Source organism: Corapipo altera, unplaced genomic scaffold (assembly GCF_003945725.1).
Source record: "Corapipo altera isolate COAL_440 unplaced genomic scaffold, ASM394572v1 64, whole genome shotgun sequence".
In the NCBI taxonomy this organism is placed as follows: Eukaryota; Metazoa; Chordata; class Aves; order Passeriformes; family Pipridae; genus Corapipo; species Corapipo altera.
Genome location: NW_020884893.1, coordinates 662,731 through 684,243, shown reverse-complemented (window position 1 = coordinate 684,243; position 21,513 = coordinate 662,731). Strand labels below are relative to the sequence as shown.

Here is a 21,513-nt window from a genome sequence, read left to right as displayed (position 1 = left end):
AATTGGGGGGTATTTGAGCTTTGGGCTCTGCTTTCAGAAGGGATGATCTGTGCACATCCCTGGAAGAAGGAAGTCCAGCAGATTCTCTGTCTTTGAGTTAGTTTTCCTTGTTCAGCTGTGTTAATTTTATTGGAGTGTTGCTTGGTGTTTGCCAGCCTGGCTGTGTGCCTTGGCCTTCTCTGCCCCTTGTCCTCTGAGGGCAGGGTAGATGTGAAGGAATGGAAAATCTGGACCAGACCAGCCTTCCTGTGTGAGGTTTCCCTGGTTGGGTGGTGGCAGGGAAGCCTGTCCCTGTGCTGGTTCCTGTAGATGAGTTGAGGTTCTTGTGCAGGATGTCCCAGGAGAGACTGAAGGAGGTTTTCTTACCCTTTGGCTCTTGCTGCTCTACTTGTTCAGGCAGTTTCTTAAATATTATTTCCCTTGTGAATGCATCTTTACCATGTCCTTGGCATATGTAAGGATGCTGGATGCTGGCTCTGTGCCTCTGTTCCCAGCTGTGCAGGGGGTGGTCCTGGGGACCTGCCCTGGAGGCAACAGGTACCCAGGGAAAGTGGTGGAAGTGGGCAGGCTTTAGCTCCAGAGGGCATCTCCAGGCCTGGCCCTGGATCTGAGCATTTTCCAGCCTGCCAGGATGGTTTCCCAGCACGCAGGCCTCTGGGCTTCCAGCTCCCTGCCTGCAGAGCCCGGTGTGGATCCTCCTCTTCCCGCCTTTCACTCCCTCTTTGTGGATTTTTAACAGGAAAAAAAGACTGAGAGTTCACAGAGACTCCATCCCAAGGTATTTACACACAGCGCTGCCTTCCTCTTCTTGGCACCTCCCCTCCGCTTCCCCTCCAGCTCCCCACCTCCCTAACTGCTCCAGCTGCACGGCCACACGTGCCTTCCTAACCTGGGATAGCAGGTGCATGTTAGTGACAGATCCCACCCGCTGCTTGCTGGAGCTGCCCACGGTGTGGGGGTGAATGCAGTGCCACCAACTGCTGCCAGGAACAAATCCACGTCCAGAACCCCCCAGGGGCAGGTCAGCGAGCCGAGGGGGGAATGCAGAGCCACTGGGATGCACTGTCGGGGTGAGGGTGGAGGGCACTCTGCCTTTCAAAAGCAGCTCTTGGAATGCACTTTGGGGTGAGCCTGGCAGGGATCACCTGCAGCTTCCTGGCCACAGGCAGCAAACCTGGAGCTCCAGAGCCAGCGTGTGGGCTCTGCCTGCCTCATCCAAGGAGCCGTGGCCTCAGGACCCCAGAGCAGGCAGGCAGAGGCAGGTCTGGCCTCAGGGGCTGTGCTGTGGGTCTGACCTCCTCATGGGGCAGAGGAAGCTGAGTGTTCCTCTCCTTGAAGGAGAAGTGGGAGAGGCAACTGTTGGATGGGCTGGTGTGAGCCTGCCTTGGGCTTGTTTACCTGGTGCCTTGCTGGTGGGGCAGACTTGTGGAAATGCTTCCCCAGGTAAAGGCAGGAGCCCTGGGGATCCATGAAAGCTTTCCAGGTGGGCTCAGTTGTGCCAAGCTGTCGAGCAGCTGGTGTCCCTGCACCACGTGTGCAGGAGCTGCGTGCTGGGCTGTGGGCACCCAGTGCCCAAATGACACATGAACATCTTTAGGGCTGCAGAGAGACCCTGTGGCTGCTCTTTGTGCCTCTGTGCACCCAGCTGAGGGAGCTGTGGGAACTCCAACTCTGCAAGGAGGGCACGTGCAAGTACCTGCCCTTGCAGAGATGTGGGAAATGGAGGCCTGAACTCAGGCTGGGGAGTGTTGCCTGCTCAGTTGCCCCCCAGGCTGCTCTGAGGACAGGTGAGAAGGCCAGGGGGAGTTAAGTCTTGCCCTGAACTGTGCCACCCTGCAGAGGTGGGCAGGCAGCACAACCCTTGGGGTGACCTCTGCCCATCAACCACAAGCACTGGTGGCTCTGTCACCTTCAGGCAGCCAGTGTTGGGTGGCTCTGCACTGGAGCAGTCACTTTTTATCAGGGTAATTACCTTAAAATGCAGAGAACAGGCTTTTTTGGGTCTGCAGGGCCAGGCAGTGTGAGCCCACCGTGTCCCTGTTTGTCTCGGGCCGAGCTGCCGTGGGGTCCCTGCAGGGTGAGTGGGACAGGTGGCTGTGTGGCTGTGCTTGCTGCTTTGCTGTGGGGCTGGGGCAGCCCCAGAGGGCAGGAGGAGCCTGGTATGGGGAGAGCCCAGAGCAGCTGCTGCTGCAGGGCCTCTCCTGGTGCTGCTGCTGCCCAGAGGGATCTGTTGACGTGACCTGTGGTTTGGACACTCTGCTTCAGGTCTTGCAGCCAGACTGTGTTTAAAGGTTTTCCTCATGGCTGTGGGCTGAGAAAAGGAGCTTCTGGAGTGGGACTGTGGCCCTGATGCATGGTTTGCATCAGGCTGTGCTGTGAACATCCCTCTCGCCAGCCCACGAGCAGGGCAAGGTTGGGGCTGCACTCCTTGTCCTCCTCTCTTGCTTTTGGGCAAGCTTGTTTCTAATCTCCTGCTTTCCTCAGACCCCCTGGGACCCGGCTGTGGACATGTGGTGGCACGAGCTGATGGGCAGTGCCAGCACCGAGTGTGAGCCTGAGTGGTGCGATGCCGAGGACGAGCTCTTCATCCTCTACACGAGCGGCTCCACTGGGAAACCCAAGGTGTGTTCCCAGCTCCCTGCCATGGGACAGGCTGGACCACAGTAACACCTCAGCTGGGGAAATGGTGAGGGTCACGGTGGAAGGCCCCAGTAGGAAGAGGAGCTGCAGATGTCTTGGGAAAGAGGCTGTGCTCTCATTCCTGCTCAGCTGCTCTTGGAGCTCAGTGATGCTCAGCTTGGCCTGGGAGGGCTCGGGCTCGGTGGGAGCTCTCCCTGACTCTTATGTGCCTTCTCCTCACAGGGTGTGCTGCACACTGTGGGTGGATACATGATTTTTGTTGCCACCTCCTTTAAATACGTGTTTGATTACCAACCTGAGGATGTGTACTGGTGCACGGCCGACATCGGATGGATAACGGGCCATTCCTACCTCACCTACGGACCCCTGGCAAACGGGGCAACCAGTGTGTTAGTAAGTGCTGGGTGCTGCCACTCCAGCAGAGTGCAGATGGTGGTGCTGGAGCTGCATCCCTGCATTGCTCTGTGATGGTGTGCAGTGCTCTGTGAGGGAGGTCGGTCACTGCTCAGGGGGTGAGTTTGTGTGTTGCTTTTGGGTGGTTAATTTTTCAAATGCTTCCCTGCTTCTTTCCCTTAAAAGTACAAGCCTTGTGTACCAGTGGAGCCAGGGCTGCTGGGGGTTAATGCAAAAGCTGTATCAGGGAGTGATGCTTTCCCTGCTGATGCTGATTTGACAACCTGTTGTTTAACTCCTGTGTCTGCCTCTCCTTTAGCAGTGTAACTTGCATATAGATCAGGGAGCCAGAGACCTGTGCCCAACAGTCCCCAGGGAAATGCAAGCACCAAAACCACTGTTTTTTTGGTGGAAGGCCTTTTTGGGGTTCTTAGTACTTCGGGTTGTGGTTCTGTCACTGTGTTTGGACCTCTCACCCTTTCCCATGTGGGCATTTGTGCTGGTGGGACTGTGTCACGGTGGTGGCCACCCAAGTGTTGCAAGGGGGTGTCAGGGGACCTCTGCTAGGACATCTGGGGGGGAGTGATGCCAAATCCATCCCAAGGAAGCAGTAAGGGGTGTCCCTGACCTTGGCTGGTTTCAGTGTGTGTGCTGCCCCTGCCATTCCTATGGGCATTCATGCCAGGATCCAGCTGCAGTTTGGCTCCTCCTGCTTGAGGGGTGCTGCAGCTGGGGAGCAGTGAGGAACAGCTGTGTCACTGCCCTGTGTCCTCTCAGTTTGAAGGTGTCCCCACCTACCCGGACGTCGGGCGAATGTGGAGCATCGTTGACAAGTACAAGGTGACCAAGTTCTACACAGCACCCACGGCCATCCGGCTGCTGATGAAGTACGGGGAGGAGCCAGTCAAAAAGTGAGTCCCAGTGGCACAGGGGTGTGGCTGTGCCACAACAGAGCTGACTGGGAGATGCCAAAATAACCAAGGTCTCCTTTTGTCCCCCGTGGAAAAGAGCTGAGAAGGCCCAAATACATTTTGGGTTGGCCAGGGGTTCCTGCAGGCTCTGCTGTGCAGTGGGCTCACAGCTGCTGCTCTCCATGGCTTGCTGAGCCCCTGCCAGCCCCTCCTCTCTGCAGGCACAGCAGGAAGTCCCTGAAGGTGCTGGGGACCGTGGGCGAGCCCATCAACCCCGAGGCCTGGCTGTGGTACTACCGCGTGGTGGGAGAGGAGAGGTGTCCCATCGTGGACACCTTCTGGCAGACAGAGACGGTGAGTCCTCACTGGGGGGTCCCTGCCACCTCTCCCTCCCTCGTGCTCCCCACAGGGTCTCTTTGCAGGTTTGCCAGAGTGGGTGTTTGGGTCTGTGGGGACCAGTTGTTTGGCTTGCCCGGGAGACTCTGGTGTAGATTCTCTTCCTTTCCTGGACCTCAAACAGACTCCAAGGGGAGACCTTCCCCTCCAAGGTCTGCTCTGGACCCTGCTCTCCTCCCCCTCTTTTTCTCCCATAGCAGCTCCAAAGCTTTGTGCCCAGAAAAAGGCTCTGTGTCACCTGCCATATCCCTCCCAAGGCCCCATCTCCACCCCTGCCAACCAGCCTGTGCCTGACTGGGATGTGATGTGACCAAGCTGATGCTGACAGCTGTGGGACGGGCTGGCAGGGCCCACACTCACTTGGTTTTGCCTCTCTTTGCAGGGAGGCCACATGCTGACACCCCTTCCTGCTGCCACCCCCATGAAGCCAGGCTCTGCTGTGAGTACTTGTGTTCTGCTCCCCAGGGGCCTCAGCAAGGCCCTGTCTGTACCATGGCTGGGTGGTTGCAGCCTGCCAGGAGGGTGGTGGGAGTGTGGTACATGTGGGGAGGTAACCACAACCCCAAATCCCAGGCCTGGCCCCCTGCACTCACAGGCTCTGTGTACCACAGCCTCTCCAAAGCTGCCCTTGCCCTGCCTCCCACTCCCTCTGGTTCACAGGAGTCTGGTGTCTGGGCTCACCTCCATGTCTCCTTGCTCCTCCATTGCAGTCATTCCCCTTCTTTGGTGTGGTTCCTGCCATCTTGAGCGAGTCGGGGGAAGAGCTGGAAGGAGAGGCAGAAGGCTACCTGGTAAGGACGGGCTCATCTTCCCCACCCTCCCTTTGTACTTTCCCCATGAGCTCTGGGATACTCCTGGTAGCATACACACATCTTTTTGCCCAGGGAAGGGGTAGAGTCACCATCCCTGGAAGTGTCCAAAAAACGTGTGGATGTGGCACTTGAGGACATGGTTTAGTGGAGAACATGGAGGTGGTGGGTTGACAGTTGGACTTGATGATCCTAAAGGTCTTTTCCAACCTTAATGATGATCCACTAATTCTGTGTCCCCACAAGGGGCTCCAGTGGGCGGTGGGAACTCCTCCCAGTGCCATAAGTGGTTGGGAGGTTTTACAAACTGTTCAGCTGATCACTAAATACATTAGTGGGCAAGGCAGGAGGACAGGAACACCTCAGCCAAGCTCCTTCCCCCTTGCCAAGCCTGGCAAGACTTTCCCAGTGGATCAGCCCTGGGCAGCAGGTGTCAGAGTGCTGCTCCCTGGCATCTCTCTCACCATGGTGCAGACCTGGGTGGTTGGTTTGGCTCTCAATGAGCAAACCAGGGTGGTTGGTTTGGCTCTCAGTGCCCCAGGTGTGTGTTTTCCTCTCCAGGTGTTCAAGCAGCCCTGGCCGGGGATCATGCGCTCGCTCTACGGGAAGCACCAGCACTTCGAAACCGTCTACTTCAAGAAGTTCCCCGGGTACTACGTGACAGGAGACGGTGAGATGGTCCACATGTGTGGTCACAGGGGCCAGCAATTGAGACCTTGCCATGTCCTGCCCTCAGAGTCCCTTATCAGTTGCTCCAGGGGCTGGCACTGCTGCCTCACGCTGTCGTTTCTGCCTATTCTTAGGTTGCAGGAGAGATAAAGATGGTTATTACTGGATCACGGGGCGAATTGATGACATGTTGAATGTTTCTGGTAAGCAGGAGTTTTGTCTTCAGTGGGGACCAGTGTGCTTTCTGACACCTTGCTGTGTGTGTGGGGGACACTTGTGCATCTGTTTGTGACACTGGTTACAAAAGCTGCCTGGTTTATGGGGGATACTTCTGCACCCGTGACTCTGCCCAGCAGGTGATTTCAGGGACAGATGAGGCTGTGACTTGGTGAGTTTCTGCACCATTTCCCCTGGAGACAATGCACTGGAGGGAAGGCACCTTCTGCAACCAGCCACAGTACCTCTGTGCTGAAGGATTTAGGGATCACAGGGGTTGGGCAGGACCATCTGGTCCCTAATCCGGCCTGCTGCTCCATGGAGGGCTAACCTCAAAGCTGGATCAGGCTGCTTGGAGCTGTGTCTACAGAGGTGGAGATTCTCCCACCTCCCTTGACTGAGTCTTTGAGATTCAGCTGCTTCTCAGCCCATCATTTTCCATACACTGTATTTAATGGCTCCCTCCCTCTTTTCCTGGAGGCTGTAGCCTACAGGTGTGTCCTGCCAGCTCTGAGAAGGTGCTGTACTTGTCCCTGGATCAAACCTGATCCTTTCATCTGATCAGCAGTGCTTGATCCTGCACCAGCTGATCGCTCTGGGAGCTGACCACCTTCCTGTGACAGCAGTGCCAGGGTGGGATGTCAGAGCACAGGAACAGGAGCAGAGGTGTACAGGAGTGAGTTGTGGCCCTATCCCAGAATGTGGAGTGTCATCCCACCTCCCCACAGCGATGAGCTGGAGCCTGGACTCTGCAGATCCAGTCTCTGCACCTCCCAGCTGACCATGTGGGCAGGTCTCCTCTTGCCCAATCCAGCTCCTCCTCATCTTGTGCTTTATTTAATCCCATGGTTGTGACCTGTCCATGATCTGTTAAAGGAAGAAGCCTAAAGGTGGGAGGGGGAACAGCCAGGGGACGTGTCCTTGCTCTGCAGGCGAGTGATACCTGGCAGCTTTCCGAGCACTGCTGGAACGAGTTTCTCCCTCCAACTGTTGTCTCTTCTCAAGCAAATCAAACTGATGCTCTCAAACCTGTAGTTCAGGGCCTTTTCCACCCGCAGACCTCTTCCTGCAGGTCAGTAAAGCGCTGCCTCCCCTTGCTTCCAGGCCACTTGCTGAGCACGGCGGAGGTGGAGTCGGCCCTGCTGGAGCACGGGGCTGTGGCAGAGGCTGCGGTGGTCAGTCACCCCCACCCCCTGAAGGGAGAGTGCCTCTACTGCTTTGTGACCCTGAGGGAGGGCCATGAGTTCACCCAGAACCTGATGGATGAGCTGAAAAAACAAGGTAGCAGCAGCCAAACATTTGGGAGGCTGGGCAGGGTTTGGAGGGGTGCTTGGGTGCTGCAGGAGGGTGTGTGTGGTCTGGGGAATGCAGCGGGGACAACTGTGACAAGGTGCCCCCTTGATTAGAGAGCACGGCTGGCCAAGACTAAAATTAGTTCTCCCAGCCTTTGGCTGCTCATGTGGTGCCATCTGTGCCTCGTGGGAGCTGGCAGCCCTGTGAGGGACCGGGGTGCTCAGCAGGCTTTTGTTTGCAGCAGTGCTCTCTGCTGCAGGGCTCCCTCTGGCACACTGGGACTTGCTGTGGGGATCCTTGGGTTGCTTTGGGGTGGTGCTCTGGGTGTTTGTGCTCCGGTCTCAGGGGAGCTCTTGCATTGCCACAGCAAACTGCAGTGTTTAATACACAAAATGGACCCGTGGCAGCTTCTTCTCTGTGGGAACCCAACAGCGAATCACTTGTTGCTCTATTAAAATACTCACAGGGGTTGGTGTAACCATTGTAGAGGTCTCTGGAAGATGGAGGGAATGAAAGTGAGGCTCTTGCCATTGGGAAGATGTGCTTATGGCCCTGCTGGCATTGCAGGTGTTTCAGCCCCCTCCCACAGTGCAGAGGCTCCAGTGCAGCAGCCCTGAGCACTGCCCTGCCAGGTGCCCTGGAGCTGGGCTCGCTGTGTCTTAACCTGGCCATCCTGACTGGAGAGGATGTGTGGTATCTCCTCATCCCTACAATGAAAATATCCTTTTTTTTTTTGCAGTCAGAGAAAAAATAGGACCGATAGCAACACCTGATTACATCCAGTATGCCCCCAGCCTGCCCAAAACCCGCTCAGGTAAGGGGCCAGGGGTGGTGCTGGGGGGACTGGACAGTTCCTGCCAGTGGAAGGACATCAGCCCTACACTGCTTGTCCAGGGCCACTCAAATTAGGGGGGGAAGCAACCCCAGTGCAGGTCCTGGTTCTCCCCAGTCCTGCTGGAGAGATCCTGACTCCTGGGGAAAGGGACTTGTTATATGGGCAGACAGTGACAGGAGAAAGGTGATGGTTTTACACTGGTGGAAGGCAGTTGTAGATTAGATGGATATAAGGAAGAAGCTCTTCCCTCTGAGGGTGGGGAGGCCCTGGCACAGGTTGCCCAGAGAAGCTGTGGCTGCCCCATCCCTGGAAGTGCCCAAGGCCAGGTTGGACGGGGCTTGGAGCAACCTGGTCTATGGAAGGTGTCCCTGCCCATGGCAGGGGGTGGAACTGGATGATCTTTAAGGTCCCTTCCAACACAAACCATTCAATGACTGATCCCTGCTCTCACGGCTGTCGTTCCAGGGAAGATCACCAGACGGATATTAAGGAAGATTGCCAAAAATGACCAAGACCTGGGGGACATCTCCACCTTGGCAGACCCGGGCATCATAAAACACCTCTTCAACAGCAGGTGTGACACGAAGCAGTAGCAGCAGGGCCTGTCCCTGCTGAGCAGGACTGTGGCAGCAGCAGCAGCAGTGTCCTGATGAGCAGGTCCCTCAAACAACCGCTGCCTGCCCGGGAAGGGAACCTGCACCTCTTGAATTGAATGTACCAATGTCTGGGACGGGGAGATCTGGCCCTGGAGAGGCCGTGTCCATGCCCTGCAGGAGGGTATCTGTCATGTTCCCCATGGATATCAGACATCTGGGGTTCAGCACAGAGGGACTCACCCCCCTCCCTTTTTGCAGCACCTCATTCTTGATTTTAATTTAATTTTTGGGGGGCGGTAGAGGGTGTTAATTAATTATGTAATTGAGGGGCCCTGGCACCTTGTGCACAGTGGGAAGGAACTTCGGGGGCTGGAGGGGAAGTGGTGCTGGAGTTGCTCAAAGCAGGCAGGCCAGGGAGGTGCATCTGCCACTGCCCACATACCTGCTAAGCTTCCCCTTCTCCCTGGGATGCTGCAAACTGCAGGGGCACTGAGAACACTCTCACATCATCACTGCACAGCTCAGCTTGTCTTGCACCCACTGTCCAAGCCTGCTGCCAGCAGAGGTCCTGGGGCCTGGAGTGGGGCAAGGCTGGAGGGAGCTCTAGGCTTTAAACAGGTTTAGAGCAATTTGATACCAAGATCTGCTGCTTCCTACCTGTGTGGTGCCAGCTGGAGTGTTTTCCCCAATCCAGGGTCTTTCACTGGCCATGGGCACTATAGGGAGCCACGTAGGGGAAAAGCCTTGGTGTGATGTGCTCCAAGGAGCACCATTCCCACCTGCCCTGCTGCCACCACCTCACAGCTGGATGCTCCCTTTTCTTCCTGGGGGAGGATTGGGGGTTGTCACACCAAAGGATGGTGGGGAATCAGCCATGCAGAGGCACCCTTCCCATGGCAGGTGACCCTGACCATGACCACTGATAGAGCAGAGAAGCCAAGGCAGGCAGGGCTGTGCGAGTCCCACCTTTCCTCATCAGGAAAAAACAGTGGGAGATGTTCAAGGTTAGTGTTTGCTCAAATCTGACACAGCTTTGTGATGCTGAGAGCTAAAGACCCCCACCCCTCTTGCCCAGGAGCCTGACCACCACCAGGGACTGCCAAAGCCATCCTTCCTCCCATGAAGGACATTTAACTCCAGCCAGGGCTGAGCTGGGGCCGATACCTCCTTTGCAATGTCTCTGTGAAAACTGCATGTGAACCATTTGATTTTGCACTTAAACCAAAGGAGAAATGGGCTTTAAAACTTGCTGCAGCTGCTGTTTTGGTGAGAGCCAGTGTAACAGGCTTTACCTTCAACCTGAGCTGACTTTGGGCTGGGGAGGAGGAGGCAGCTGCCTCTGGGGTGGGGGGCTCAGGGCAGGTGTTGCTGGGCTGTCAGCCAAGTCCCAAGTCTCATTCCCTACCTGCTGCTCTCACTGGCACAGCACCCGTGTCACCTGTACCCTGGGTGCCTGCTGGTGTCCCACGTGCCCCCACAGCTCTGTACCACTGGATTGTGCCACCTTGGTGACAAGGATTCCCACATCCTCGCTGCTCCTCTGTTACCTTTTTGTCAGCTATGTAATTTTTGGCTGGAAACAGCGAGAATTTCATGCAAAATGAAATAAAATTCAAGAAAACAAAATGGAAACAGGCTTAGAGTGTGTGTGGGTTGAGTCTGGGGGAGACAGAGGTGCTCAGTGCTGTTGGAGTGGCTGTGCCATAACCAGGGTTGGCTTTTGGGGATGGGGAGAGGCAGGTTCCTGCCAGCAGGATGCTTTTCCATGGACTGGGATTTACAGGCTGTGAACAGCTGCTGGGGCAAGGGCAGAAGCTCTGGTCCCCACCCAGGCACAGCCATGGATCTCTGCACACCTGGCCAGGTGAGCACCTGGGCTCAGACAAACTGGGCACAAGCAGCATGGTCAGATTGCACATTCCTTTTAATCTCTGGCTGGGGGTAATCAACGCCCCCAAAAAAACCCCAGGAATCCCAGGATCAGTCACACAGGCACAACAGGGCTGTTCCCCAGGTGACTGATGGGTGATTGATGCCATGACCCCAGCAGGGCTGTCCCTCAGCACATCCATTCTCCAGGAATTCTGGCTCTGTGCTGCTTCTCTGTCACTGACAGGGTCAGGCTGAGGCTGCCTGGGCTCTTCACTGCCAGAAAGGTGCAGCTTTTAGGGCTGAGGAGGAAGAGGAGCTGAAGGAAGAGGCAAAACATCTTGAGCAGGAGAGCCCACACTCCTCCCTGTCCCTCCACTGCTGTGCTGTTCCCATTGATCCATGAAACCTGGAGGGAGACATCTGTCTGCTGGTGCTGGTCCCACAGTAAGGTGCTGGAGCTGTGCCTGCCCAGCCTCTCCTGCAATTCTTTGGCTTCCTTGCCACAGAGCTCCCAGTCCCAGCCTGCCCCACATCCCAGCAGGACTATTTCCAAGATCAGGGCTCCCTGGGAAGATGATTTTGCAGTGGGATGTGCTGGCACAAGCCTGGGGGGATTCAGGGTTCAATAGTGTGCTGGCTGTGACACAAGGCTCCAATTCACCATCCCCTTGGGATCTGCCACCACTGCTGAGGGATCCTTATGCCAGCCTGTGGAGATCTGTTGGACAGGGCTGCAGGAGGCAGTGGGAGCAGATGCAGCCCTGGACTCTGCACTGCTGCCTGCCTTGTGTGGCACAGAGGCACTGCCTGAGATGAGCACCCAGTCCAACAAAACTGGAGTTGGGCAAAGCAAAAGCAAAAAAAAAGCAAGCAAAAGACCCTTGGGCAAATTGCCCAGGGCAGCTGTCCCTTGTGCAGGAACCCTGAGGATCCTCAGGCACAGGGAAAAGTAAGAATCACAGCAGCAGCAGCACAGCAAGGGCTGGAGGGGCCATGGCATGTGGAGCTGGGCTCTCCTGTCTAACCTGGAGAGCACTGAGGCACTGTGTGAAGATGAAGGCTGTTACTCGCACATCCACCTTTCTCCTCTCGTTCCCTAGGCTGTGTGTGTCTCCAGAAATACTGCAGCATCAAGGAGCACAGAAGTGGGAGCAGCACAAAGGCCTGTTGTGGCACCTCACCCTTTGCTGTACACACCCCAGCTCCCAGGGGACACCCAGACCCAGGCAGGCCCGGGAGGTCACAGCTGGGCTGTGCATGGGGCAGGTTCCCCTGTCAGGCAGAGCAAGGGAACCCCTTATCCCTGGAGAGGGAATCACAGAGGAGAAGCTGGCGCTGGCACACAGGACCTTGGAGCAGTTGTGTCCACACAGTCCTTCCTCACAGCCCCCGGCACAACAGACCTTGGCAAGTGCACCCTACGGAGAAATCCCTGTGGCAGTTGAGCTCTTCAGGCAGCAGGTGAGGAGGGTGGGTGGGGCACAGCTCCTCACACCAGGTAGGGAGTGTCCAGCACGGCCACCCCGGCGGCCACCCCGCCGTCCGCGTGCTGGGTGGCCTTGGTGCGCAGGAGGTGCCCGGCGGCCTCGTTCAGCACCATCGCCTGGCCCTGCCTGCAAAGGAGAGGGAGACTCAGTCCCTGCAGAGCACAGAGCTCCTGGCATTTATCCTGCACAGTGCCTTGGCTCCACTGGCCATTCTGGTTGGATTTGCACACAGACAGTGTCAGGGTCTGAACGCCACCAGAGTGCCTTTGTTATTAAAACTGTACGAGAAGGACTTGAACGCTATGGGAACATTTCTCTGGGTCTGTGAGGGTTTTACACAAAAGCAGCAGCTATTTAGGGTTGAACATGACCCTGTTCAGACATTTCAGAGATCACCAGGGCTTTCTGGGGCTGCATCCAGAACCTGGGAAGCGCTCCCAGGAGTCAGGGATGAGACACGCTGGTTCCACGTGGCCGTTACAGCCGTGACTGCCAGCACAGGCACTGTGGTCTTTCAACAACTCGTTTGGCAGCAAGTTCAGAGCAGCAGTTCAGTGTTTGAACACGTGCTCAGAGAGCTCTGCCAGGGGCACAGACTGAACAGTCATGCCTGTCCCCTGCACCTACAGCTCCCCAGACATCTGTCCTGCTGCTGTGCTCAGGCAGCACAGAGGGGAAAACCAGGGAACCACCCCCAGAACACGAGCACGTTCCTCACCTGACATAGACACCAAAGATACCGAGCTCGGAGATGCACTCGGACACTTGCAGGGGACTGTGAGCCCTCAGCAAGTAATTCAGTGTTGGTTGGGGTTTGATCTTATCCATCAATATGTAGGAGGTTCTCTCAGGGCTGTCTTTGATTTTCTCCAGAACCTGCCTGAGCTCTTCACCATAGAGGTTGTTCCCTGACAACAAAACAAGCACATCAAGCGCTTCCCAGCCCAGCAGAAGCCACTGCCCCCAGTTTTGTGGCCCAGTAGCCCAAATGACCCAGCCTTTGCCTCCCCAGGTGCTGCCTGGGCTCCCCACACCCAGCACTGGGGCCTCAGGAGCTGCTCCAGGAGCGGCACTACCTTACTACCATGACTAATCCCCATGGCTACGAGTAGCCACAAGCCACCCCACCTTCCATCCCTCAGCCCAGGACCAGGAGCCAGCACAGAGTTCCTGCCTCTGCTGGGTACAGCACAAACCACAGTGCAGAGCCCCAGGGGCCCAGCCCAGCTCGTACCTCCACCTTCTCGCTGCGGCTTCAGCACGAACCGTTCGGGGTCAGCGATGGCTGCGGCAGCTACCTTGTCACCCTCTTCACCCTGGAAAGAAAGGATGGAAACAGGGTGGACATCAGGAAGAACTTCTTCATGGAAAAGGGCTGCTAAACATCGGAAGGGGCTGCCCAGGGAGGTGGTGGAGTCCCCATCCCTGGAGCTGTCCAAGTAATGACTGGATGTGGCACTCAGTGCTCTGGGCTGGGGGACAAGGTGGGGATCGGGCACAGGTTGGACTTGATGACCTTGGAGGTCTTTTCCAACATAAATGATTCTGGGATTTTTGAACAGCAAAGCACCAGGGAGCAGCAGGGGCTCCTCGAGAGGCCCCTCTCAGCAGGATCAACAGGGACCTAACAGGACCACAGCAAAGCCCCCTCACCTCCTGAACCAAAGAGCAACATCACACAGGCCAAGCACACGTCTGCACGTCCATTCCCGACCCAGCCCCGCTCCCACTCACCTCGTCCAGGGAATAGAGTCCAGCAAAGGTGGCTCTCATCCGAGCCACAGCCTCGGGGTGGCCGGGCAGCAGCTTCTCCAGCGTCCCCGGGCGGCTCAGCTCCTGCTGCACCTTCTTGGTGCCCGCCAGCTGGGTGGCAATGTCGGGGCACTTCACCGCCCGCGACCGCTCCAGCAGCAGCCGCGCCTCCCAGTTCTGGGGCACAACCAGAGCAACCCCCCCGTCAGGAAAAACACAACACTAAAGGTTTTCTCTGCTCTTTTCTGTTCAGTTATCGACACAGGATTTGTCTGCTCCCTCCCTGCTGGCAGGGACGGGCGGGTGGGAGCAGCGCTCTGGAGACAAGCAGACATGGATTTCACACCACCGCTGGGAACAGCAGAGCCAGGTTAATCCACTGCCTTTGCCAGTTCTCCCTCCCCAGCTTGTCCAGTGCTGCCACCTCCAGACAACAGCAAGATCCGTTTTGTACCATTATTACCTGCAGCCTCATAGTGCTGAGAGAGCACAGAGAATGGTCTGTAATCAAGTCTAAATCCTTTAAGCAGGTGCCAATACCCATATTGTACAGCATCAGTTCAGTGCTGCACTAAGAGACCACCCTGTGGGTGGTGATTGGAAAAGAAGACACCCATTTTTCTTACTGCCTGGGTCACCCAATGCTCCCTGGAGTCACAGCTCCCCAGTGCTCTCAGCCATGCTGGGCAGGACTGACCCCTCTCTGCACAGGGCAGAGGCCCCTGGGATCAGGGGGCATTTCAAACTCCCAGGGGGTGATTCCCTGAGCAGGATGGTGGGCACTGACCTGCTGGTCGTAGGTCTGTGGCACGTAGCCCTCCCTGTAGTACACCACTGCGACCTCCTGGCCGTCTCTGGAACAGAAACCAGAAGTGTTCACAGAGCCAGGCCAGGCCCTGCCCAATCCCCAGCACCACGGGGTCAGACATGCAGAATGTTACAGCTTTTGCCCCTTCTCCTTGGCCCCAGGCTGTTGTGCTCCTGGCTGAGGACTGCAAGCCCTGCCACCTCTGCACTGAGCCCCAGCTGGGTTGGCCTGTCCTGAGACATGGGGAGCTGATACCTGGCCTGTGCTCTAACCAAAGGCTCAATAATTCTGACACCCAGCCCAGCAGGGAGGCAGGAACCTCATTTTCTAACAGTTTTTGCCACTCCTAACCAGGACTGGGAGACTCACCCTGGAGAAAAGGAGGCTCAGGGGGAACCTTCTCACTCTCTACAACTCTCTGACAGAAGGGGGGAGCCGGGGGGGGTCTGGCTCTGCTCCCAGGGAACAAGGGACAGGAGGAGAGGACATGGCTCCAAGTTGTGCCAGGGGAGGTTTAGGTTGGATATTAGGGAAAATTTCTTCACTGAAAGGGTGGCCAAGCAGTGGCTCAGGTTGCCCAGGGCAGTGATGGAGCCACCATTCCTGGAGGGATTTAAAGTGTGGATGTGGCACTTGGGGTCATGGTTTGGTGGTGCTGGGTTAAAGGTAAGACTTGATCTTAGAGGCCTTTTCCCTGACTCTGTGACTATGATTCTTGAAGCTGGGAGGGAACAGGGTCCTCCTCTGGTGGCACAGGCAGGACCTCAACTCAACAACCTGAGAAGTACCAAAGCCCCCTGCCAGGGCTGGGCTGTCAGCACAGCTGGAGCACCACAGCCCCCAGCTTTGGCCACACAAACTGTGCACAGGCTCAGGAAGCTGCTGAGGAACCGCAGAGGAATCCAGCACTGAGAGGGGAGGGTGCCTGGGAGGAAGTACATGGGATACACTTTCCCCTCAATTATCCAGCCCTGACAAATGTATTCATTAATCAAACACAGCACAGACATCAAAGGTCAAACCAGCCTAACTACAGAAAAAATATATGCATTAAACCATGTCTTCCTTCAGGCTTGTACAGCTCCAAGCACATTACCTGGAAACAGGACAAATGTCACACTTGGGACCAACTCTCAACCTCACTCTTGGGACCAACCAGCACTCAAAGAGTCTGTGACCTGCACGTCCTGGTCTCCACAGGGAGTGGGCAAGACACTGAGTTCAAACCCAAGAAATCCCAAAAGGACATGGAATGCTTCCTCCTCCAGCACTAACAACCCAGCCCAGCTCCTGGCAGAGCATCACGTGAGCAGTAAACAGGAAATGGCTCTGTGGAAGCCTCTGAAACAGCCAGGGCTGTTCACAGCAGGTGTATGTGGAGGAGGTAAAGATCCCACAGAGCAGTGGAGGCTGTGGCCTGAGGGAAGGAAATTAAGTTTTGTGTATGCAAAATCTCACCACTCTGAAAACAAAACCATGTCAGCTCCAAGAGGAAACAGCACCCTGGAGCACGGAGGAGAACTGCTGCCTCAGTCACTGTTTGTACGCAAAACACACCACCAGGTTTGGCTGAGAATTCCCATTCCAGCCCCATGTGCTCAGGAATGCACACCTTGGCTCATACTCACATGTACAGCCTCCTGCTGCCATCCAGGGACCCCTTCTCAAACACGTCCCTGAACCGCCGCCGGATCACACGGATGTTCCTGGGAACAGGGCAGTGGGACAGTCAGCAGGATGGGCAGAGTTACATGAGCTGGAAGTCACAGATGGACAAGGAGGATCTGTAGGTTCTTTCACGAATAACCCCAGGCTTTGTACCATGGAGCCACAGGAATCCTGCAGCCCAAGACAGTCCCTGTTTAGGGACCCATCCTATGTGTCCTGCCTTGAGGGAAGCACCAAGATCAGGCAGCAGTTTTCTCTGCTTCCCTTTCCTAAAACTGAACCTTTTCCATCCCAGGGAAATTCAATCCTTACCTGTTCCACAGCTCATTTTCTACACATCGCTGATCAAAAATGTTCCTCTGGACTTCCTCCACCAGAAACATCACCACAGCACTGCAGGAGATACCAGGGGCACCATTAAACCCACAAACCCTCCACCTGCACCCAGGATCACCAGCTTTTTCATCTCTGTGATCCAGGTTTCCTGCACTGCTCCTGCTCAGTTTCTCCTGCTCTCTCCTTACCTTTGGGAACCGTAGAGCTCCCAGGCTTTGGCAATTCCCAAGGCCAGTCCCTTCGATGGGTTGTTGGGCAGCAGGCGTGATGCCTCCTTAGTCTTTCCCAGAACTTTCAACACCAGCCTTTGGAACAAAAAAAACCTGTAAGTGCCATGACAGCCCCAGCTGGACCAAGGGAGCAGAGTTTGGAGAGCACATGAGGACAGGGAGTGCAGCAGCCCATGCAGTGCAGCTGCAGCAGTGCCAGAGGTGTCCCTTACCCATGGACATCGGCCGTGCGGGACGTGAGGCCCCCAAAACTGGCAGCAATGGTGTTTATTTCTATCTGCTTCAGAGCTGCTGTGCCATCCAGCCCACAGTCAAACATGTAATCAGAGCGGTTGATGCCTAAAAACACAGTCTGAAACAGAGGGGAGGGGTGGTGGGGTCTCCTGTTGCCTTTAACTGCAAAACCCTTTGATGACCTCACTTCAAAATCCTCCCAGGGCAGATCCAGCCATAGAATCAAAGAACGGTTTGGGTTGGAAAAGACCTTAAAAACCATCTCATTCCAACCCTCTGCCATGTGCAGGGACACCTTCCACTAGCCCAGGTTGCTCCAAGCCCCATTCAACCTGGCCTTGGACACTTCCAGGGATGGGGCAGCCACAGCTTCTCTGGGCAACCTGTGCCAGGGCCTCCCCACCCTCATAGGGAAGAGTTTTTTCCTAATACCTCATCTAAACCTACTCTCTGTCAGTTTGAATCCATTCCCCCTTGTCCTGTCACCTTCATTTGGATAAAAACCTCTGCAAGCCATGCCCGTGGGTGCTCTGCCCCTTGCCCAGGGCCCAGAGCCCTCCCAGTGCTCCAGAGGAGTTCCCAACACTCGGGAGAGAAAGGAGTTTCTGGTGCAGGTCCTGACAGGACACACGTCCCTGCACACTCCCAAGGCTCCCAGAGGACAAACCACATCAAATCCTCCCACTCCAGGCCTGACTGTTTCCAGTGGCACCAACCAAAGGGCACAACTCAAAGAGGGCAAGGTCCTGAGCTCACAGGCTGTGACGAGACAGGGAGCGACCAGCCTGGCTCAGAGCCCAGCAATGCCACCTCAGTGCCAAGGGGAACAGACCCCCAGGACCCCCTGCCCAGCTACCTGAGCCAAGCCTTCCTCCAGAACTTGCATGTAGATTCTGAAGAGTCGAGCTGTGAAGTCATCGACCTTGATGGTGCTGGAGGGAAACACAGACCAGATCAGTTCCCTGATGCTGCCACAGAGGAACGAGAAAATTAATTCTTCTCCAGAAAAAAAACCCTTAGCAGGGACATTCTCCAGCACAAGGAGTAGGGTTGGGCCTCAAGCAACGTGCTACAGCACTGTGAAACATCTCCCCATGAATGCACAGTGCAAAACCACACACAGACCCAGTCTGCCCAGCACAGCCACTCCACAGAAGGCCTCACCTCACAAAAGGCAGAGGTGACTCACTGGCAGGGCAGAGATGGGACAAGCAAAGGCAAAGAAACACAGTAGAATTCTGCAGCCACAGGCAGGGACCACAAGTCTCCCTGTGCCTGCACACAAGAGTTCAGAGAAGCTTCTCAAGCTTCATCCAGTTCCCCCTGTCCTGTCAGGCTACACATCCCTGCCCTGCTGGAGTAGGTCTGGCTTTTCCTCAGGGTCCCAAATCCCTGAGCTACTTGTGCAGCACCTCCAGGGAGCTGCCCTGGCACAAGGCAACACCTGAGCACACACAGCCACAGGTGCTGCATTCCTTAACCACAGGTACAAACCTGCCCCCACAAGCTCTGGCTGCAGCCAGCTCTGGAACAGGCACAAGCATTGAAACAGCTTCAAAGGCTTTAACCAAACAAAAGGATGCTGCAAAACAGCCTTCTTTGCTCTGTCCCGGTGCCAGAGAGCCTGCAGCACCCATGGACAGGCAGCACACAGCAGGCAGCAGGAACGGGGGTGAGATTTGTGAAAGCCCTACAGTTAGGGGGGAAACAGCCAGGGTCACTCCAGCCCATGGCAACAGCCACAGATAAATCCAGCAGAGTCCAGGAGCCAGAGCTCAACAGCCCCCCAGCAGCCAGAGTTTGTGGATGGGAAAGTAGGGGACATGGAGTGACTGATCATAGGTCTGTGTGGGGACAGGGACACCTCATCCTCATAACTGTGGGCAGGCAGAGCTGCTGGTTATGGGGCAGCCACGGGTAGATACAAAATGAGACTAAAAGAGACTTCTGAATCCAAGACTCAAAGATTCCAGTGATTTACATTTAAGGCCCAGGGGGCCAACAAGCTCACATGTAAGAATTCACAAGCCTGACACACTGGTAACATAGAAGATCATTGCAGGGAGTCAGCTCTTGGCCAGACGTCCCAATTTCTGAGGCTCAAGGAGACCTCCAAGCACACAGACTTGATGGGAACTAATCTTAGGAAAAATAATGTAGCAAAGGAGGCAATTTCTGCTGAGGACAGGAGTGCTCCCCTCAGCTGGTGGGACATGAACGGACGGAAGGCAGGAATGCCCGAAAGGTGATAAACGCTTGGCATTTAAAATATTCCCTTAAAATGCAACATGCAAAGACGTTACCTGGCCAGAGTTTGCTCCAGGAATTCTTTGTTTTGACTGATGGCATCCACCAGCAGGTTGAAATCCTGCTGAACAGCGTAGGCCTGTTCAAACAAGGCCCGTGGCACCGCAGACGGGAGCAGCGTGAAGGGCGCGTAATTCACCACCTGCACACGGGGGAGGGAGCAGAGCACTCAGGCCTGGGCAGCTGCACAGGGGATCAAGAGGTGCCTCTCCTGCTTGTCTGAAAGCAGCTTCTCCAGAGCTCCTCAGGCTGAGTATCTCCCCCTGAAGGATGCCCTGTTTCCACCCAAACTGGAGGGCAGTGTCTCCAGAACAGCTCAGTGTCAGAGGAGAGGGGAATTTGTCAGTCCTGGGTTCTGGCCATCAGAGTCACTTCCTCTGATCCCTGCTCAGACACGGGGGTGACTCTGGACTCCTGGCTCAGCCCACAGCTCAGGCATGGGGCCACCCTGAAAGTCAAAATATCATACCAGAGAGAAGCTCCCAGTTCATCTGGATTTTACATGAAGCAAGGGATACTGGCAGTGTGTTCAGCCTCTCCTCCCAGGCTTCGTCTTCCTCTCACCCTTCAAAATCCCCCAGAGCCCTGATCTGACAATGGGACTGACATCAGGAAACAGCTCTGAGGTGTTGGAGCAGGTCCAGAGAAGAGCAACAAGGCTGGTGAAGGGACTGGAGCACAAGTCCTATGAGGAGAGGCTGAGGGAGCTGGGGCTGTTCAGCCTGGAGAAGAGGAGGCTCAGAGGAGACCTCCTCACTCTCTACAACTACCTGAGAGGAGGTTGTAGCCAGGTGGGTGTTGGTCTCTTCTCCCAGGCAACCATCAGCAAGACAAGAGGGCTCGGTCTTAAGCTGTGCCAGGGGAGGTTTAGGTTGGATATTAGGAAGAAATTCTTTACAGAAAGGGTTATCAGACATTGGAAGGGCTGCCCAGGGAAGTGGTAGATCCACTGTCCCTGGAGGTTTTTCAGATAAGACTGGGTGTGGCACTTAGTGCCATGGTCTAGCAACCACGGGGGTAATGGATCAAGGGTTGGACTCAATGATTTAGGAGGTCCCTTCCAACCCAGCTGATTCTATGACCTCCCTCCTCATACCTCTGCAAGCTGCCTGCTTGTCCCCAGGCTCCTCAGGGACCTGTTCCCAACACTGCCCCACTCCTTTTGCACAGGGATACTTCTTCCTCTCAGACCTCTCCAACAGACAGAGCCTCCCACCCCAGCCAGCCGCCAGGGCTTCCCCACAGGTAAATCCCACACCTCCAACCCTGCCACCTTGTCCCAGGTATGGGGCAAAGGCTGATTGCAGCTGGGAACACGCCAAAAGCAGAGGCCCCTCCGTGAGACTCTCCCGTGGTTCAAAGGTTCATATGGACGGTGAGAGGCTGAGAGAGGGACGGACTGCCAGCACCACAACCGGCAACTTCTTAAGCCTTCCCAGATCTGTCCCTCTCCTTGGAACAGGGGAGCTGTACTGGAAAAGGGGAGCAGGGTCGTCTCATGAGCGGGATGGGCAGTGAGCTGTGAGCTCCAGCCGGGAGCTGCTCCCTGCGAAGGGCTCGGGGATCCCCAGGCCGGGCAGCGCCCCGCACTCACATCCGAGCTGAGGGGCTGCTCCCCGGTCCGCATCAGCACCCCCGCCAGCAGCGCCGCGTCCACCGCCACCGCCGCCGCGTCCCGCACGGCCGCCGCGTCCCGCACCACGTCCCGCCAGGGAGAGGCCATGGCAGCGCTGCGGGGAGAGCGGGGTCACCGCCCGGCCGCACCGCCACGGCCCCCGAACCCCTCCACCCTCGCTGTCCCCTGGCCCCCGCTCCTTCCCTGGCCCCCCCGATCCCCGGTGCCCGTCCCCTCACCGACCCCCGCTCCCCACACACCTCACTGTGCCCTGAGCCCCCGCGGTCCCTGCCCTGTCCCCGGTCCCTGACCCCCGGCCTCCAGACCCTTCCTGTACCCTGACCCCCGACCACCCTGAACCCTCGCCCCTCCCTGCGCCCCTGGCCCCTCACTGTGCCCCGACCCCCGATCCCGCCCGGTCTCTCCCCGGTTCCCAGGCCCTGACC

The 21,513-nt window shown here is 56.4% G+C and overlaps 2 protein-coding genes across 3 annotated transcripts in view; one reads left to right on the top strand and one right to left on the bottom strand.

Annotated features, from left to right (window-relative positions):
• ACSS2 (acyl-CoA synthetase short chain family member 2) overlaps nt 1-10,390 on the top strand; it is a 30,985-nt gene extending 20,595 nt beyond the window's left edge. The window contains exons 8-19 of one of the 2 annotated variants that reach the window (XM_027645872.1): nt 740-778; nt 2,485-2,622; nt 2,863-3,033; nt 3,811-3,944; nt 4,166-4,298; nt 4,723-4,779; nt 5,051-5,131; nt 5,711-5,819; nt 5,953-6,021; nt 7,139-7,315; nt 8,067-8,141; nt 8,628-10,390. In XM_027645872.1, coding sequence (XP_027501673.1) covers nt 740-778; nt 2,485-2,622; nt 2,863-3,033; nt 3,811-3,944; nt 4,166-4,298; nt 4,723-4,779; nt 5,051-5,131; nt 5,711-5,819; nt 5,953-6,021; nt 7,139-7,315; nt 8,067-8,141; nt 8,628-8,755 — 1,311 coding nt within the window. In that variant the 3' untranslated portion in view covers nt 8,756-10,390. The remainder of the gene's footprint in view (nt 1-739; nt 779-2,484; nt 2,623-2,862; nt 3,034-3,810; nt 3,945-4,165; nt 4,299-4,722; nt 4,780-5,050; nt 5,132-5,710; nt 5,820-5,952; nt 6,022-7,138; nt 7,316-8,066; nt 8,142-8,627) is intronic. The other variant, XM_027645873.1, reaches the window with a different exon arrangement.
• A 274-nt stretch (nt 10,391-10,664) lies between these two features.
• On the bottom strand, nt 10,665-21,182 carry GSS (glutathione synthetase). Its single transcript, XM_027645874.1, has 12 exons — nt 21,047-21,182; nt 19,449-19,594; nt 18,002-18,077; nt 17,124-17,263; nt 16,870-16,986; nt 16,658-16,738; nt 16,306-16,383; nt 14,657-14,723; nt 13,852-14,046; nt 13,352-13,433; nt 12,836-13,025; nt 10,665-12,243 (listed from the first exon to the last, which is right to left on the bottom strand). The coding sequence occupies exons 1-12, from the start codon at nt 21,173-21,175 to the stop codon at nt 12,120-12,122; spliced, it is 1,425 nt and encodes a 474-aa protein (XP_027501675.1). The 5' UTR covers nt 21,176-21,182; the 3' UTR covers nt 10,665-12,119.
• Between the last annotated feature and the right edge of the window lie 331 nt (nt 21,183-21,513).